Source organism: Bombus affinis, chromosome 17, assembly GCF_024516045.1.
Source record: "Bombus affinis isolate iyBomAffi1 chromosome 17, iyBomAffi1.2, whole genome shotgun sequence".
NCBI lineage: Eukaryota > Metazoa > Arthropoda > Insecta > Hymenoptera > Apidae > Bombus > Bombus affinis.
The window spans coordinates 2090640-2110761 of NC_066360.1; the positions used below are offsets into that span (position 1 = coordinate 2090640).

Here is a 20122-nt window from a genome sequence, read left to right on the forward strand (position 1 = left end):
AGGGATTATCTTATTTTCAATATATGTAATAATTAAGTATTACACTTATATAAATATCAATATACTTTATCCTAATTATTATAACTACATAAACAATGTGTTTTACTTGAATTACTTATTTGTTTTTCCTTGTTCAGTTTCTGCAGGAGTTTCAGCATATAATTTCTTGTATAATTTTTCATATTCCGCCTTAAGTTTCTCTCTTTCTGCAAAATATTTTGGATATCTAGCTTTTTCAATTGGATCCCAAAAATCCATTACAGAATCTGGTGGTATTACAAAACGTCCATGGCATATACCACCTGGGCTATTAGGAAATTTTGATGGATCAGGATGCATATTCTCAAATAATTCTTCTTCACCTTCTAATAGTAGCTTTTTAGCTATGCGAGCATCTGGTATATTCCGATTCTCTTCAAAACGTTGTCTTAATAAAATTGCGTTATATCTAAATCAAAAGAATATATAATAATGAATATTTATTCAAAACTCAAGTACTGAAACTTAAAATAAACAGTTACATCTGTATATAATAAAAGTAAATAATTATAAAATGTTAAAAATAGTTCAAAACATAAATTTATTAAATCTTCAAAAATAAGTCTATTTTAGAAGTAACAGCTTATTTCATATTATTATCAATTTTATATAAATAATAATAGTAATAAAATTCATAACAAAATTATATAACAAGACAAGTGAAACTATGTACACAATGTATGATATCCTGAAAAACTATGATAGGAGTACGATCAAAATTTATGTTTCCTCATTGATGTTTTGATACTAATTGGTAATAAATAATATTTAATATCAAAAATAATAGGTTTTTATACTACTAGATTTAATTTAAACATATTTTTACCTAAATTCGTGCCTTCTAATATTCTGATCTTCTATCGCACGTAAAGCGCGTTTATAAAGACTACATACTTTTCTAGTATGACTAATGAAAGGCGATGGTAGTTGGGCCATTCCTATTTAGATTCGATGTTAATTCACTTAGATACTGGTATTGTTCTGTCTATTTTAAAATTACTTAACCAATTCGAGGATTAACTGTTCCTTAGCCATGAACTATATGATGCAACTGAACTACAGATAGCACTATGGGATTATAAAAATCGTAATGATCACAAATTGCCCTGTTACTAATTATTTTTAATGATTATTATTATATTACAAAATTACAGTAATAATAACCCTTATAAAAGGGCTATGTATAGAAAAAAATATAAAATTTGTTGAATCATAAGAAAAAATACAAGCAATGTTAATATAACTCTTCTTTTATTTTTCATTTATTGCTTTTCGCATTTTGTTTCACTATTATATTGTGATTTACATTAGCATATATTTATTTTAAATTTATTAAATATTAGATAATGTTATCAGTATATGAATTTTTTATGTATTAAAGTATAGCAAGTACATCGAAAGAAAATGTTATTTTGTAGCGTAAGAAAGCTAAAATGATTATAGTAAAATTCAAATAATATATGTAATCTAAAATAGAAAAATATTACAAATAGGATGCTTCCGGTTAAACAGCGCGACGGAAGTCTAGTTAATCACAAAGAATGGCGATTGTCGTTTTATTTACGTTACGGGTTCTTTATTTTTCAGCATACTTAACGACTAATTTTTAAGACGCGACAAGGACCTTAGCCTTTTCAACAATTAAAGAAACTTTCAATTACATAGTTGTGCGATGAACTCAAGACTTATAATTTGCTTTAAGCAGCAATATTTGTGGCAAAAATCTTTAAAATTCGAATTAACCAAAGAATCCAACCTTCAATTTTCTCAAATAAGTAAATCGTTTCATTTTCACTAAAAAATTTGATCATAATATTAAAGCACAATTTTATATAGTTTATTTTCTTTTATGTACCTTGTTTACTTAATTCACGAATTAACAGTAAAAATAAATGTAATCATTAATTTAATCTTTTTTAATTATTAAATAAATTTCCAGTATTCATATTACGAATGAAACTTGAAATTTTCATCCAATATAAAGATTTGATTTAGTCATCAAATTAAGAACATAGGATCGAGTTTTCAATATTGACATTGTTTACTTCTTCGAACGATTTTCAACGGACGAAATGGTGCCGACGATGCCGCCTGATTCGCATAAAATTTCGCTGAAGATCATTGAAGCGATAAAACAACATCCAGTTTTATATAGTGCTGAAGTGAAAGGTTCTTCTATTAAACTTCAGGAATTTCGACAGAAGGTTTGGAAGAGGATTTCGGATGAACTTGGTCTTGATCGTACGAACTTCTTTTCTTCTTTCACTGTTTTCGGATAATTTTGTATGTTCGTTAATATATCATCGCTATACAATATTTCTACTGTCAAAATGTTTTCTTTAATTTTTCTACATAGTTTGAAAAATTATATACATATTAATTTCGTTTTATTAATTTTATTGTGTAAATACTGCGAAAGTTTAAGTAATAAAACGAAATTTAAATAATATTTATTTACAAAAACATGGGTAGAAGTATGTATAATAACCAGTATTAATTTCAAATTTATATTTAAATGAATATTATTGCAGTATTTAAAAGATAATATAATATTTAATGGAATATGTGGTTATTCATTGCGTTAAAACGTTTTATTTTATTTTATACAATATTTATTTTGATATCTATGAAAATATATGAATTTATACATCTGTAATATTTTTTGTTTCTTATAATTAAAATTTTTTGAACCTACGTTTATTTGCATTTATAAATTAGAATTTTTAAGTGTACTGTTATAAAGTGATATGTATATAGATATAATTAATATGTTTTTAGCCACCTGGGTGAGATTAAGATGGAAAAATTTAAGGGATACTTACTGCCGTATACTTAAATATAAGAATAGAACGGAAAAAGGAGTTCGTAGGAAAAAATGGATTTTTGAAGATCATCTTAGTTTCTTAAAGTTTCCGTAAGAATAATATGTAAATTCTTAATGATTTTCTATATAATAATAATTTTAGTAAGCTTACGTGATATATATTCTATTTATTAATCTTATACTGTTTAATTTTATTTAATATTCAAGCAAAATGATTAAATATTGATAAAAGCGTTTATTTAGATATGAATCAGATTACCAACCTCAAAGTATAGAATTAACCGAAGACTACATTCAGGATATAAATGCAGGTGGAATTAGTTCTGAAGGTCTTTTAGAACAATTAGAAGATCGTAATGATGAAGATTATAGTGAATATTTAGAAGTTTTGGAAGAAACGACTGCAGATCCAGTGTTGAATCGTGATTCTATGGAATTAAATGATAATGGTGATAACATAGTAAAAAGTATAGAGGTAGGAAATGCAATGCATCATGATGTTGATTCATATGCTCAGCAAATTCAATCAAAATATAGAAAAATAAGACCGAAAAAAATGAAAATTGAATCATTGGAAGTGCCTGCAACCTACAGTATCTTAAAAACTTCACCTTTTAAAAATAAAACAATTGATACATCAATATTTGTTAGTGCACCAGCTGCAAATAATTCTGTAAAGAATTCTTCTAAAATAGAAGTAAGTTGCAATTTTCGAAACTAGTATGTATTTCCTAATTGCAATTTATTATTCTTTAATTCAATATATGTTTCAGGATACACAAAATAATTACGACCAAGTCTACCTAGCTCCTGAAGGAAAAAGTAGTATAGAGCTTTTTTTTGACAGTATGGCACAAACTGTCAAGCGACTCCCTCCAAAAGCTCAAGCAGATATTAAAATGAATATTTGTAAAATTGTAACAGAAGCAGAACTTAAGTATTCTGGACGTAACACACCCCAAAGTACTCAACAATTTATAGCACCACCTGGAATGATTCCTAAGTTAGTTCTCATTCCATGTAATATGATTGATGGACAAAATAACAAAGGTTGATTATTTCTAAGAATAATTATTTCTCCTGAAAGAATTATCGTAATTTATTCTAAATTATAAAATTGATTTCTTCTATCATAAAAGGAAGCAACACACAACAATTGAAGAATATTAATCTAAGAAAGTAGTTTAAATAAAAATGATTTTTGTATTCAGGACTGCGTTTTATCTTTATATAACACACTGAAAGAAATACTATATACATAAATGCTGTCGTTATATTTTAAGCTGTTGTTATATATAAATATAGTTATTTTAATAGAACCATTGTCGTCTTAAAACTTTCCATTTATACCCGTATCTTAACAAAAGTTTCTTAGTAAATTATCAAATATATATGTGTAAATGTAATCGTTGAATGCATATAATGTATCAAAATAATTAAAAAATAAATGGTATCTATAGATATATATGTATACATATAATGCACGTATAATATATTATACGTGATATCATTTATTTTTATGCAATACATTTATCATCCATACGATAATTATAAATATAAGAAATAGATATGACAACTTTATCTCTTGTTTTACAAATTCATATATGAATTCATTCTATAAATAATTTTACTATTGTAATTATGGTGTATCATAATCTAATTCTATTAATTTGTCAGTGTATTTAATATATCAAATTTGCAATGTATTATTTACAATATATTCTAACTGAAATAATAATAGATTTTAAATATTAAATCAATTTATATACAGAGAAAATTACAACAACTTATTGAATATAATTTGCGACAGAATAAGATTTATTAACAAAGATACGTGTTTTATCTTAATATGGTTTTGATGAAATGACGGTATTTCATAAAAAAGAATTATCTAATGTTTCAGTGTTTATTGAAATGTTATCATTTGTAAGAAATTTTATATAATTATGAGATTACCGGTTAACGAAACAGTAGCAGGAAAATTTTACTTTGAATTAAAGTATTTGTAAGCATTTAGCAGTTATAAGAATGTTGCCTTCTTTTGTTAAATTGCAAGTACAAAATAATTTTTTACAAAGATGTGTGTTCTCACAAACAAAAAGAACTTATTCAAAAAAGGTAACGTGGTAAACAATAACATTGAGGTTAATAATTTAAGTTATTTGTTTTGATTTTGTGCGATTTATATTTATTTTCTTCCATTGTATGTTATTTGTTATAATCCTCATTCACTTAACTGTTTGAGAATATTTAATAATTTACAAAATCAGCTATTGGTTAACAAGCTTTATTATACACACATTTTCCATCTGCGCGAAATTTATAAAACTTACTACATTTCTAAAAAAGGTATCGCAATTTTTAATAAATAAATCGCATATTTAATAAATATGAATATAATAAAAGAATAAAACATTAGATTAAATAAGAAAAAATATTTGTTTTATTAATGTATATTTATTAATTTTTAATCGTTAAAGTGACAATGTTTCAGAATAAAAGAACATTATTCTAATGTCAGCTGTATCATTATTTTATTATCAATATCATTAAAATATTTATAAGAATAAACTAGAAGTTATAAATTCATGTTCATAAACATCTTCTTCAGTACTCCTACTACATTGCAAACTTCTGCAGTACATATTCTAAAATAAATGTAAATTTGTCTGCATTTGTTCTACCTTTCTGGAAACTTGTAGCCCACTCAATTACTAATTGTTAGATTATTATTATTTGTTTAATATTATTACTACTAATATATTTAAATTTAAAAACTAATCAATTTAGTATTATTACTACTAACAGTATTACTAATTGTTAGAATTTGAATATGAAACAATACAATTTGAATATGAAATAAACTCATTTGTATTAAAACTTCTCTTATTTTATTACTTTTACATTGCTAATCCAAACTCAGTTCATTCTTCAAAATTATTGTTTCATAATTAATGCAACTTGATTTGATGCGAACTTTAACATTATATTATAAAAATAAATATGTAAATATAATGTCAACGACCTTGGAATAATCTTCAAGATTTCATAGCAGTGATAATAATTCAGATTTTTAATTTAAATAAGTTGCCCTGTATATAAGTAGTTCAGAATAATAATCATGTAACTCCAATCATTATTAATTTTTTTAATAAATATCACAAGGTCCTTGTATCGAATGAGAAAATAAATTTGTTAATGTCAAACAAGGAATTGCTTTTTTAACCAAATAAAACAACTTTATAATTCTTTTCAAAATATATAAATTGTAAATATAGTATTATATAATAGAATTTTTTCAATATGTGTACATATAATTTTAAGCTGTATGACATTCATCAATTTTGTATATCTAATTGTAATGCCAATTTAATAAAAGATGATAAGAGAAACATAATATAACATATTTTCAAATTTATACTAGTCCATGTAATTTTTCAGGATACCCCAGATAAAATTGTACCAAATAAAAAAGATTCTAAGCCCATAGTATCAAAAACACTTAAAAAAGGTTTGGCATCGATAAGAGAATCTCTTGTTGTGAAGGATGTTGATGATATATTAGCTGAATGGATGGATCGGCCACAAACACTTCCAAAAATTTGTGATGTTGTAATAATTGGAGGTGGAGTAATGGGCAGTTCTATAGCATATTGGTTGAAAAACCGAGTTTTTTCAGAATATTTCAAAGTTGTAGTAATAGAAAGAGATCCTACAGTACGTTCTTCAGAAATTATGTTTTGCAGTTGCAGTATAAAAATAATTTAAAAATTATGTTCTACAGTTTAAGTGAATATAATAACATGAATATAATATTCAGTTTCATAAAAATTAGAGGGCTTGTACTGAAAGATTGAAATTTATTCAGTTGAATTTACCGAATAAAGGTATAATCAAATAAAGAAATTATTTAATAAGTAAATATAAATTTTATTTTCAGTATACTACAGCATCAACAGTTCTTTCTTGTGGAGGTTTACGTCAACAATTTTCTCTGAAAGAAAATATTGAAATGTCTCTTTTTGGTGCAGAATTTTTACGTAACATCAATGAATATTTGGGCATTGAAGGAGAACCCACAATTGATCCATATTTCCATCCATATGGTTATTTAACATTAGCATCTGAGCGAACTGCTCAAATATTAATAGAAAATTCTAAATTACAAAATTTCCTTGGAGCAAAAAATATTGTATTATCAGCTGCTAAATTGAAAAGTATGTTTCCTTGGATAAATACAGAAGGTATCGAACTAGGTTGTTTAGGATTAGAAAAAGAGGGTTGGTTTGACCCGTGGGTTCTTCTTTCTGCTTTTAAAAAGAAAGCACTACAATTGGGAGCAAGATATATTTATGGTGAAGCGCAAGGATTTACTTATAAAAACAGTAACACTCTTCAACTAGATGGATTGATTGTAAGACTTAATTTTGTTAAAGTAATATATTAATTATCACTCCAATTTTTGATATTCAGTATTATATTTATATTACTGCTAAAAAGTATCCAGATGTTTGTTTATTTTTGATGCAATTTTACTACAGTTCCTCAAGAAATAATTGTATATTAATAAATAATGACTACATTCAATATTATTATCTCATTATAATGATACATTAAAACTGGTTTTAAATAACTAATACATATGGAGTAATACATATGGACATAATTTCACCGAGTGAGTAGTAAGATAAAAATTTATATCAAAATAGTTTGAAAATATTGTTTTATTGCTAAACTATCCATAAGGAAGATTGTGTGATAAAAACAAGTAATAATTATTTGAAGCCAGTAGAAACATCAATAAAATATATTTCAAATTTCGATATATCATTAGTGGATTTCTTTTTCATTTTTTGATTATTAGTTTCTTATTAATTTATACATTTTTTAATATTCATATACTGTTGTTACAAATCAGTTACAATGTCGGGATGCTTATGAGCAGTAGTGTATATATATCTGTGCAATTTATATTATAAATAATAGTAATGATATTAATATATAATTTATAAACTAAATAATATTAGCAGTTAATATATTTATTATTTTTTATAATAATATTTAAATAAATCATATACATTTTTATGGATATATATGTTTCACTAATACATGTAAACATAAGCATGTACATGCAGAGACAAGCATATAGAAATATTCTGTAATATACAAGAAAAAAATAAGTATGCAAAGTATGCAAAACTGTGCAAAAGTTTATATCTATTTATATATATTTTAACATACTTTTACATTTATTTTATTTTTATTCTATTAGTATTTAACAGTTAATCTCTTTTTACTTTTTATTAGGTAAGAACCAAAGAGGGTGAAATACATAATATGAAATTTGCTATAGCCATTGTGGCTGCTGGAGCTTATAGTGGACAAATAGTTGATAAATTGGATAATGTAAAAACAGAACATGGATTAGAGAAAATGTATTTACCTGTTGAACCAAGGTAATCATAATTTCATATTGTGAATAAGTTTGAATAAGTATGAAATGAAAGTTTATATTAATACTATTATTATTTATTAATATAAATCCAACACAAATATTGTTGATGTTATAGGAAAAGATTTGTTTATTGCGTTCATTGCCCTGATGGACCAAGTTTAAATACTCCATTATTGATAGATAATACTGGAACATTTCTTAGGTAAACATTATTCATAAAATAAAAGTTGTTTCTAGACACTAATATTTTGAAACTAAATATCTTGTGTACTAATTAAGTATCAATATTTATTTTAGAAGAGAAGGTCTGGCAGGTACGTATATTTGTGGAAGATCACCAGAGGAATCCGAAGAACCTAGTACTGAAGATTTAAGTATTGATTATGATTTCTTTGAAGAAAAAATTTGGCCTATACTCGCACGCAGAGTCCCAGTTTTTGAAAAATTAAAGGTTTGTGTTTTATTTACACATAATAGAAATATGATATAAATACAGTGATATGTATTAGGTTGTCCGAAAAGTGTCTTTCTTTCGCAAACGTGCTTTTTATAACAGTGCATCTTCATATAAACGTGAAACCAAGTCTGCGAAATGTCGCGATGTTTATCTCAACATAACAAAATGGATCATACGTAATTTTACAAAATAATATAAAACAAGAAACATTGTGCGTCTATTATTTCCTCATAAACGAAAGAAACTTTTCGAACAACCTAATATATTAAAGTTATACATACGAATAAATTGATAACATTTGTATTATTAATCAAATTACTTAAATTAAATTATTTATTTTAATAGCTTTTAAAATGCAATTTTTTATGCTATTTTTGCAGTTAAAGTCTTCTTGGGCAGGTTATTATGAGTTCAATACTTTTGATCAAAATGGAATAATTGGACCACATCCATATCATCGGAATTTATACTTTGCAACTGGATTTAGTGGACATGGAATTCAACAGGCACCGGCAGTAGGTAGAGCAATTTCAGAACTAATTGTTGATGGAGAATATAAAACACTTGACCTATCGAATCTTGACTTTAATAGAATTCTTTTTGGTAAACCTGCATATGAAAAGAACATTATTTAAAATATATGCATTTGATTGTAATAAAAATTTATTATGTATGTATATAATAATTTTAATAACAGAATACAAATAGTATTTTATGTATTTTACAATATACATAATAATATTTATAGAGATTAACTTTAAAATTTAGATTTATTTAAATTGATTTGTAGATAAATATGTTTAATACAGAAAAAAATTGGTCTTAAATTCATCAAATATTATAATCTGTATTAATTGATCTATTTTGTTTTATTTAATATTTGTTATTATAATTAATATTTTGTTTTAAAGGATGATTTATAAATAAGTATTTAGATAGTTAAAAGTATACATATAATGTCAATAAAAAATATCAATGATTTCAATGTCTTAAAATAAAATCTTGTAAGAATTTGACAGCCACACTATGGAATGTAAAATTCTATGTATTTACTACGTGCACTTCACGAAAAAGACAAAATCATCAGTACAGAAAGATATTCGTCTCATTATGCTGTACATTATAAAATAGATTGTTATTACTGTAAATAAATAATAATTATGTAAATAAATATAAATATTACTAGTTGTGGATATTATTCAGGGTACCATCAGTGGCCGTTTGGGATGGAACTTGAAATACTTTGAAATATCAGTATTTTGTATTTTGTTTTCTATAATCTACATGTGCAAACTAGTCTACAAATAACTTAAGATTCTAACAAAGATAAACTACGCTATATTATATACAATGAAATAACAAAATTTGGAATTCCAAAGTCTATTTTCATCTTTTAACACAAATATTAATATTTAAAAATGAACTACTTTATGCATAAATTTTAAAAAAATCGATAACTTTTTAAACAATGTCTCTTGTAAATCTTAAAATTGTGGTCAATATAATTAATATATGTATATGTATATTCTTTAATGTAGTATTATGTATAGGATATGAAGTACATACTAATATAATTCTAGTTGTAGTTACTTTCATTATTGAATAAATATTGAATAAAATAATAATAATCCTATATAGAATTATAATTAATATGTTTACTGTTTTCAAAATTAGCTTTTTTTGTTAATACTGAATATGAAATATTAGGTATAAGTATGCTTGTTTTAGTAAGACAATTAAAGAAACATAAAATAACAACGAAAAATAATTTTAGTTACATAAAATTTCATTGTAATATTTATTTATTAAAATAATATTTATTTTGACTCGTTTTATATAGTGCAACAATATGTGCATATGAAATTTTATCATGATATATATATATATAAATCATAAGCAATATATAAAATAACAATCATGTATCATATCATATAATAAAAAAAAATAGTGTTGAAAAAGCAGAATATTAATATAATAAGAAATAATAACAAATAAGTATAAAATTTATCTCCCTATTTAAAAATTGATCACAGAAAAGGTAAAAAACTGAATTCTGAAAGGATTTATTCCTTTAAAATGTATCTGTTAATCTGTGTTTAAAGTTCTCAAGTATAAAACAATGTAATATGTTTTGTTATAAAATTTTCTAAAAATTTTATGCTTTTATATCATTTTTATTTGAAAGAATTAATTTGGAATTATATTCCTTCAAATGTTATTAAGTCAATTTAAATAAGTATTTTACAGAATTATGAATTTATGATGTGATGAGAATGGGAAGTGAAATTCCTTTCAAAATTCGAATCACTGTTATTTTTTCAGGAGATAAGTTTGATAAAACAAACTATATTTCAGTTCGTATCAGTTTACTGTATTTCAATGCTGAGTACGGCGTATTATCAGTTAAATGCAAATAAATGCGCGCACATCGAAGCAGTAACGGCGAGAAAAAGATTATCAATTCTGACATCCAAGCCGCTCTACGATCAATGTGTCTAAAAATTTTCATAGTATACGAGCGGAACCAGCCGATAGCATTTCTTCTCTTTGCTTTCGTTAACTTACATAAATATTAAAAATATAATTATTTAAAATATACCTGTTTTAGAAAATATAAAATAAAAATTTAAATAAACCGAATAATGTTAGTTATCCGAACTAATATTTGATAGAATTACTTAAATGAAGTTTAACTCAATGAATTAAATGGACACAAGTAAATCAAACTTTAATAAACAAATAGTAACGATTAGAAAAACCAAAGAATATATATATATATATATGTATATAAAATTACTGATAGTAATATAAAAGTGATGTAATATTGTTCAAGTAAAAAATTATTATTAAAGTTAAAAAACAGAGTAATGAAAAAATAATGGAATCTAATAAAAATTATGTGATGTTAATTAATACAACGCATAATGAAATATAACGTAGTAATAGTTAAATAATTCGAAAAATAAATAAATAGTCGAGGAACGATTGATTTTTCGCAGTCTAAATTTGTTCTTACACTAACAATATATAATGAGTAAACTATGCTATGCAATATAATGCGTAATAAATACACTAATGATGTATAATATGTATTAATAATCAGATAAAAGACATTATGATATCTTTTATATTGATATAGTAGAGAAACGTGGAATAATGTGCTTTTTTACATTCGTAGTGATTAGAGAAAATAAGATTAATGAGAATTTTATTATTTTAGAATTTTATTTTCTCATTGTATCCTTATAAATCAGTAATTTATAAATATAATCGATGCTAAATTGTCTTAATAATTTCCGATTAAATTAGAAATCGATCACATTTATAAATTATTGAATTATCATATATATTTTTTATTTATGATTAATTTTAAATATAACGTAACTTAATGAGGAATTAGTTTATAAATACTATCTATCTTTCGTTTTAGTTCTTCCACATCTCTCTTATATATTATCATAAAACTACATTTCACTTCCTCGAAACTTAATATTGAAAGTAAATTTGTTTGACCAGAAAGGAAAGAAAGAAAAACTAATGCTTTCGGCCGATCGATCCGTAATTTAATAAAAGAGCGAGTGTAACGCAGACTTGAGCGCCAGTCGATTGGAATTTTATTCGAAAATTTACGAACAACTTTTAAGTTGATTAGCAATGAAAATTCCTCAAAGAAACCAAAGTCTTTTTCCGAACAGTTTCGTCTACAAAGAGTGCTAGGCAAAAACAATGTTTTATACAATCGAAATAAATAGTATAATTTCGTTTTTAATTTAAATAAACATTTAGATTAAAATAATATCTAACACTATTTACGGATATAACTGGTAATTCAATTACAAACAAAATGTTCGTTAATCATTCGAATAAAAGTTTTCCGACTTTCAAACGAAAGAAGGCGCGTGTAACTTTGGATAGAAAGAGGTGTGCGGCTAAGGGAGCTGGCCCGTGTTTTCAAGATGAAAAGACGAAAAAAGATCATTTAATCCTCTTTTTCGGCTTTCTCAACATCTTGTTTCTCTTCAGCCTCTGTATCTCCCTCAAATTTCGGTCCCGGCGCTTCTTCTCCTTCAAGTACGATCTCTTCTGGATCAGGTGCACGTGGAAGGAAATCTTTGTCAGGATACATAGATTCAAAGATGCTCTTCGCCTTGACAAAATTTAAAAATTTATGATAATGTATACCATTTTTATCATTTGGGATTAGTTAAAAACTCAATTACGCTAAAACTTATTAAATTATAATTATAATTTGAGAGAAAATTAACCTGATTAACTGCGAAATCGAAATCAAGCTCTAAATCTGGTCCTGAACACAGATGAAGGTTACTTGGCGTGGACTCTTCTAATTTAATATCACTTGCAGGTAGGTTTAAGTACAATGACCATAAAACTTGAGGCTTTGGACTCTCTGTAGACTCTTCTCTATTATCTTGATCACCTTCCTGCATACAAGAAATTTGGTTTTTATTTTGAATCAACATGAATATAGCAGTTATAAAAATTTCGAAATATTTTATAAAAGAGGAAGATAAATATATTTTCACAACTATATTTATCTTTAATAAATTAATTCAAAATTTGTAATATCTAAGAAATAAGAAACTCTAGAATATATATTGCTAAAATATCTTCCAATTTCTTTTATAATCAATTTGTTTTAGTGGTACCAGGACATCTGTAAAGTAAATTAACAAAATATAAAGTAATTATGTGATCAATAATATAATTCTCCTATAGTTTATAAAAATTGGAAAATATACTTATTATATTATAAATATAAATATTTACCTGTACCATAACTATATAACTAATACAGGAAAAACATACCTGAATATGTCTTTTATCTGGAGAAACAGTCTGTGTATGACTATGGATAGATGAACGAATGGCTAATGGATCAAGTGGCTCAGCTCTTAAAAATTTATTGACAACATAGGCCAAATCTTCCTTTGCATTTGTTGTTCGCTTACATGTCATGTGAACCATAACTATTTTGGAATAAATTAAAAAATTTCCAAAAAATTTGGGTTTTCACATTATATAAATTTTTCATAAATGTAATAGTTCTACATACACAATCCTTGAGGGCAAGCATTTGTAGATGGTCCCAATTCAATCAGTGTAACAGGTTCCTGATCAGGTTGTTCCGGAGGGTAATATAAAAGTGTCAAATTTTCCTTCTCACCTTGCATAATTGACCTAAAATAAATATTTGAAAAGATAATTTTATTAGCAAATACTACTTAAAAAAAATTGAAAAATAAATTAGAAAAAGGTTAGAAGCAGAAATTTGTGTATATCATAATTAATATAAGTAAGGCTTTCTGTTACTAATATAAATTTATTATTGTTTATAAAATTATATTGTTTATTATTTAAAAAATCTAATACTTTATATTTTGTCAAGCTCAATTATACTAATTTCATATAGTTAGTTTTTTTTAGATAATTTTGGACCACAACTTCTTTTTACTACAATTATAATCCAATATAATTGTTTCTTCTTGCTTTTTTTAACTATTACCTGTCCGTAATGAAAATTCCACGTGATATCCGTTGCTCTCCTTCAAAAGCTACAACTTCTGGTGGCAGATGACCTTGACCAAGAACTAAATGTTCCAAACTTATTCTTTGTTTGCCACTAATGATAGCTTTGCATTTATTTTTGTTTATTACTACACCATCAAGCTGCCTTTTTAAACAGTAAACTCCTCCAAATACTGCACATAATCTATAAATAATAGTAATGATTTTTTAAATTATTTATGATATTTACACATTAAATAGTATAATAACAGATAATTATATATACATTATTGTATACATATGTATAAAATTGTACCTGCAAAAGCACTGAGGTAGCTCTCCACTACCATACATAGGCCAAAGAAAGGGTGTATTTCCATATCGTCCAAGACTATTCAAAAAATGTTTCGTGCGATTCACACCATCTCTACAAGAAGTCTTTTCAGTAGCCATAGCAATTGCTTGAACAACATAATGTTGCACAATTGGTGTTAAATTTTTCGTGTTTAAATATTCTAAGAAGGTTTTATCACGGAATCCTGTTAATAGATATTATTTAATAAAATAATAATAGCAAATACGACTAATAAATTATAATATTGAATTAATTCTGTTGCATATACATGTATGCATGTTATGTATATTACATAATTTACATATAAACAATACCATTTTATGAACGATTTCTCCTAATGTAAAAAAATATAGCAAAATATAATGCTCATACAATCTTTTTATTTTCTTTTTTTTTTGTAATGGAATCTAAACTGACTCAATAAATTTTTTCTTCATTGCGTATCAAAAAAGGTTACTTTTATTACATAGACCATTATATTGTATTTGATAATTAATTTTTAATTTAATTTTAATTTAATTATTAAATAAAACATCTACAAATCTTATATTGCCCAGAATATTTTAAAAATGTTTTCTTAGTAACAAAATATTATTTTTAGACATCATATTACAAAATTAAATTGAAATGAAAAAAAGGTACAAGTAATTACCATCAAATTCTGGGCTATCTGCACCTTGCTCCATGCATGAAGTGAGCAGTTGCATTAACATTCTTTTCTCAACAACACTGACAGTTTTATTTGCAAACACGTCAGCTCTTGAGCAAGGTACTTGTGTCAATTTCCCATCCATGAATGTAGCTACTCTGGACACTGCACGAAATTCCGCATAACGAGCAATGTTACTGGAGATTAAGAGCTCAACTAGTTCACCTCGTGCAAATAATAACTGTTTTAGATAGATAAAATGTCAATCAATTAATTGTAATTTCTGACATAATATATTTTACATAAACAGAAGGAATTACAATATTGATATTGCTACAATAATTATTTTAAAAAAGATATTCATCCATAATTAATGGGTAAATAAGAAATATTTATATAAATAGAATGAAATATTTAAATATTAATATGGTACTACCTAAATAAATGAAATAACATTTTCATAATTCAGATTTTATCAATATTATATACCTTTTCTTTTTTTAAAAGTTATTTTAAAATCATTATAGGTAATCAAATGCATTTTAAAAATAAGAACAACAGATGAAAAGTATAACTATGTCCTAACCAATTTTTAATACTTAATAAACACTTTGAATTTTAGCAGAAATAGATACATAGAATAGTAGAAAAATAGCTAATTTAATTTTTTGATAACTGAAATCTATTAAGATGAGAAACAATAATAAATATATTCCATAAGATGATAGTTAATTGAGACTTCTCAATAAATAATATTATATTTAACAAACAAAATTTAATTCTTAAATATATTTATATATTATTTATATGTATATTATACACAATTCTTAAATAAATATATTAAGAAAAAATTGCTTCTTATACCTAATGTTCTATAAATATGAGTCTTAAAAACGGTGTCGCACTTACACCTCCGCCTATTGAGCAGGACCTTGTTCGTAGATATATTTATTTAAACAAAAATGAGAAAAACCAAAAGAACGAAAAATATAATCTGCCTCTATAGTTATTTATCTTGTATTTAATGTAATAATAATATTCTTTATCTTCATACCTTTGGCGCCAAGTCAATATTAAACTTTCTGTATTCTTTTCTTATACGATCTATACTCCATTGTTTAACATTCTCTTTTTTTTCAACTTTATCATCATCAGCTTTTTCATCATCACTTCCACTACCATCTCCAGTAATATCAGTTTGAGTATCTTTTGAAGAAACTACTGGCAGATCGGCTTCACTATAATAAAAATATAATTAAAAGGAAGAACAGGACACAAATATGCATACATTCATGAAAGGAAACTTACTTTGAAATATACCATGTTTCCTCAATATTTTCAACAGTTGAATATTCATTGCTAGTTTTTAGAAATTTTTCTTCTGGTTCCAAATCTGCTTCAGATAGATCCTTGGTGGTGTTTTTGGGAACTTTTAGGTCTTCTATCCATTTCTGTAGCCCATCAAAGTTAAATGTTGCCCATAGACCGCCATAATATTCATCGCTACAAGTAAATGATAATTATTTAGTTATGTTTGTTGTCACTAATATGAAAATATTACAATGTTCATCATATACATTTTTTTTTAATTGGAAATAATTGTTACATTAAAATAAGCCTGTATTGTTTACAGGAGCTTAGTTTCATAGTAAAAAGGTTAATAATTAATGATGTATGTGCGTGTATATTTTATATATTTTTTTATAAAGAATCATCCCCTTCAATAATGTGCCATCCTTTATAAAACTATATATATACATTTCACTATCGAAAGCAGGAAGGAAAGGGGGACGATTTCTTTCTTTATAAAAAAATAAATAATATATAAAATAAATTAAACGAAAATCAAATTTATTAAATACATATGCATACATTAACTACAATCTAGTTTTGTATTTTATTGTACAGTATTTCTTTTGATTTCGTATTTGTGAAAATTACCTTGGAAACTAAAAGAAAAGATTTTCTTAAATATGATTAAAAAATTTTGAAAATCCACTGCAGACATTATACATTAATGTGGTTCTTAGAGTAGAATTTCATATGTACGATATATGAAGAGTACTTTGAATCACATGATACATACACACATACATACATGTTTACTCACAGATTTTTGTATTAATAAATATACATAAATTCTTTAATTTCTTGCATAAATCAAATTCCTAGTTTTAATCCAAATTCAGTTTTAATTCCAAATTTTAATGAAATTGGATACATATACCATAATAAATTTTTGACGTTATCTTTCTTAGGATCAAAGACTTCTTCATGAAAATCTTATTTGTTCAACTTTTTATATATTTCTTTATTTTCTTTTTGGTTGTGATATCATTAGAAAACTGTTTTAGACAAACATAATTTTGAATCATCACAGAAATTTTGGATTATAGGCATATGTACCTATATATGTATATACAGGATGTATAAAAAGTAAAAATATCTAAGTCTTAGACTCTCAGGCTTTAAAAATTTATATTGAAGGGAGTAAAATCTGAAAATATATTATTTAATGAAACATAAAAAAAAATAGTGCACTGCAGTAAAAAATGATCGTTAATACAAAAAGATCACAGCAAGATTCAAAATTTTATTTGAAAATAATTGAATATTCGAATATTTATACTTTTAAATATTCGATTTTTTGGAATAATAGAGATATATTTAAACCATACTTGTATTAAAATATAAATATAAAACAAAAAACAAAAAATATATAATACAAAAAATATTTCAAAGAATTAAGTAATCTTTTTATTACTTACAAATATAAATTTTTAGTCAAAAAATTATAAAACAAAAATCGAAACTTTTCATAAAAAGATTAGAAGTATAGAATCATCTTGGTGATGTTGAACAAAGAGAATAATGTACTATATTTCCAAAAATAAAAATTTACTTAAAAAACTAAAATTTAGAATTGTATATTTTCAGAATAACTCCTCTAATAAACTAAAAAATTCTTGTTATGACATTCAGAAAATATTTTGCATGAATAGGTTGTACTCTGAAGTATTGTATCTGTTTGCATTATTTTCCATCTATAAAAATACGACACTTCTTTGGTAACTATGATTTTAAATAGAATAGAAAGTTTTCGATTTTATATAACTTAGTTAAGTAGAAAAGATGCATTAATACATATACTACAATGTAATACATAACTGTTTATATCTATCTAAAATATATAGATGAAGAAGACAACTATTTAATTGGTTAAATAATTTAGAATGTCTCCTTTATATATTAAGGTACAAAAGATATATTTAAAAGATATATAACAATAAAGGATTTTCACAAATAAGGGATCATTATATAGAACATAAACTTATACAACCGTGTTATTATGTAATTATATATAATAATGCATTATTATACAAATCGTATCACAGAATTTAGGAAGATATATACATGAATATGTATAATCTTGAAAATTCAAAGACCCAGATGTTTAATTATATTACTTAAAAAATTTTTTAATATTAAAATGTTAAAGTTATTATTATAAAAACTGCATAAATTAATTCATTAAATGTTTGTAAAATTAGTTTTTAACGTTAATTGAAAGTATTTCTTGTTCATTTGAACTTAATTACTACTGTGTGAAAAAAAATTCCATTTTATCACATAAATTTTTGTTCAAAAGGGAATTAAATGTTTAATAAAAAGATACAATTGTTTATAAATTATCATATTTTTATTTTATATCTAGGTTTGATAAATGTAAAAGTAATGAAGTTATAAGTGTAAAAATAATTATTTAAATATAATTTTTCAAACGAATATTTCTAATATATATAAGAAATTTCTAATTAAATGCTGAATAAATATATTTATTTAATTAAAATCGAGCACCTTATATAAGTATATAAAAATACATAAATATTTCCTAGTTAATAATACAATATGGAACATGAAAAGAAATAGAAAACATGTAAAATATAAAGAAAAACATGAGAAAATATAAGCGAACAAGGAAGAGAAATATAAAAAAGAAAAAAGGGAGCAAACAAAAAGCAAGAAGTAAGAAGCGAGGAAGCAAAAAAGAGTAAGATCGAATCAGAAAGAGAAGAGAGAAATCCGACATACCTGTCTAGGTGAAGGACCTTTTTACCGATTCTACTTGCAGCTGCTGCGACAATAGACTCCGTCATACCTATAAATTTGATAAGTCATTATAAACATTAAAAAAAAAGAAGCAGCAAAATAAATAAGACGTATATTGCAAAAATCAATACCCGTCCCTACGACGACGACATCATATTCATTTGGCAGATAGTCCTCCATGGCTTCCAGCTGTAAATTGCAATAGAATACAGAATTGTGAACACAAATTAGTTTTGCTATTCAGTAAGAGGATGACTAAGAAATCAATTCATTTCTAATGAATCCCTCTCAATTACGTTGAGTGAAGGGCCACTCCCGTCGTTTCGCTTTCGCTTCGAACTTTCACTGCTTCACGACAGTCTCGAAACTCCAGTTTGACAGAACAAGACGCTGCAGACTAACCGAACTGTAACTGAACTGACCGCTGATTCGTCGGGATTTATCCTCGAAAGACAACACAACTAGATACTGCATCTACTTAGTGATATTCTGCGCCAAGAAATATATAGATAAAGATATTCAACGTTAACATCGATTGTGCCCCGACATTACCGCCATTATTAAATGATGTGGCCTCTTACAGAACTAACGATATAAAATTAATATTTTCTCTGTTAATATATACAAAATATTAGATACAAATAGAACAAATTAGTAGAATTAATTTTATATGGATGAAATATCTGTAAAAGAACGTGGATATATTA

General features: G+C 25.0%; 4 protein-coding genes across 7 annotated transcripts; 2 read left to right on the forward strand and 2 right to left on the reverse strand.

The window, feature by feature from the left end:
• Positions 1–45: 45 nt before the first annotated feature.
• LOC126926201 (NADH dehydrogenase [ubiquinone] 1 beta subcomplex subunit 9) lies at positions 46–1106 on the reverse strand. The gene is made up of 2 exons (XM_050742366.1): positions 866–1106; positions 46–448 (listed from the first exon to the last, which is right to left on the reverse strand). The coding sequence occupies exons 1-2, from the start codon at positions 973–975 to the stop codon at positions 112–114; spliced, it is 447 nt and encodes a 148-aa protein (XP_050598323.1). The 5' UTR covers positions 976–1106; the 3' UTR covers positions 46–111.
• A 461-nt stretch (positions 1107–1567) lies between these two features.
• LOC126926196 (uncharacterized) lies at positions 1568–4182 on the forward strand. 3 transcript variants are annotated; one of them, XM_050742357.1, is made up of 5 exons: positions 1568–1814; positions 1979–2280; positions 2818–2953; positions 3107–3560; positions 3637–4182. In XM_050742357.1, the coding sequence occupies exons 2-5, from the start codon at positions 2112–2114 to the stop codon at positions 3916–3918; spliced, it is 1041 nt and encodes a 346-aa protein (XP_050598314.1). In that variant the 5' UTR covers positions 1568–1814; positions 1979–2111; the 3' UTR covers positions 3919–4182. The 3 variants fall into 3 exon arrangements, with proteins under 3 accessions (XP_050598314.1, XP_050598313.1, XP_050598315.1); XM_050742356.1 differs by having other exon boundaries at positions 1568–2280; XM_050742358.1 differs by lacking the exons at positions 1568–1814; positions 1979–2280 and adding an exon at positions 2362–2513.
• A 481-nt stretch (positions 4183–4663) lies between these two features.
• LOC126926193 (FAD-dependent oxidoreductase domain-containing protein 1-like) lies at positions 4664–9960 on the forward strand. 2 transcript variants are annotated; one of them, XM_050742346.1, is made up of 7 exons: positions 4664–5007; positions 6305–6580; positions 6804–7277; positions 8171–8319; positions 8434–8520; positions 8616–8769; positions 9156–9960. In XM_050742346.1, exons 1-7 carry the CDS (start codon positions 4942–4944, stop codon positions 9408–9410), a joined length of 1461 nt encoding a protein of 486 aa, XP_050598303.1. In that variant the 5' UTR covers positions 4664–4941; the 3' UTR covers positions 9411–9960. The 2 variants fall into 2 exon arrangements, with proteins under 2 accessions (XP_050598303.1, XP_050598302.1); XM_050742345.1 differs by having other exon boundaries at positions 4666–4981.
• A 1164-nt stretch (positions 9961–11124) lies between these two features.
• On the reverse strand, positions 11125–19876 carry LOC126926189 (rab proteins geranylgeranyltransferase component A 1). The gene is made up of 12 exons (XM_050742336.1): positions 19712–19876; positions 19547–19604; positions 19398–19464; positions 16614–16808; positions 16360–16543; positions 15309–15546; positions 14618–14840; positions 14300–14506; positions 13850–13974; positions 13603–13763; positions 13041–13217; positions 11125–12922 (listed from the first exon to the last, which is right to left on the reverse strand). Exons 2-12 carry the CDS (start codon positions 19593–19595, stop codon positions 12755–12757), a joined length of 1794 nt encoding a protein of 597 aa, XP_050598293.1. The 5' UTR covers positions 19596–19604; positions 19712–19876; the 3' UTR covers positions 11125–12754.
• Between the last annotated feature and the right edge of the window lie 246 nt (positions 19877–20122).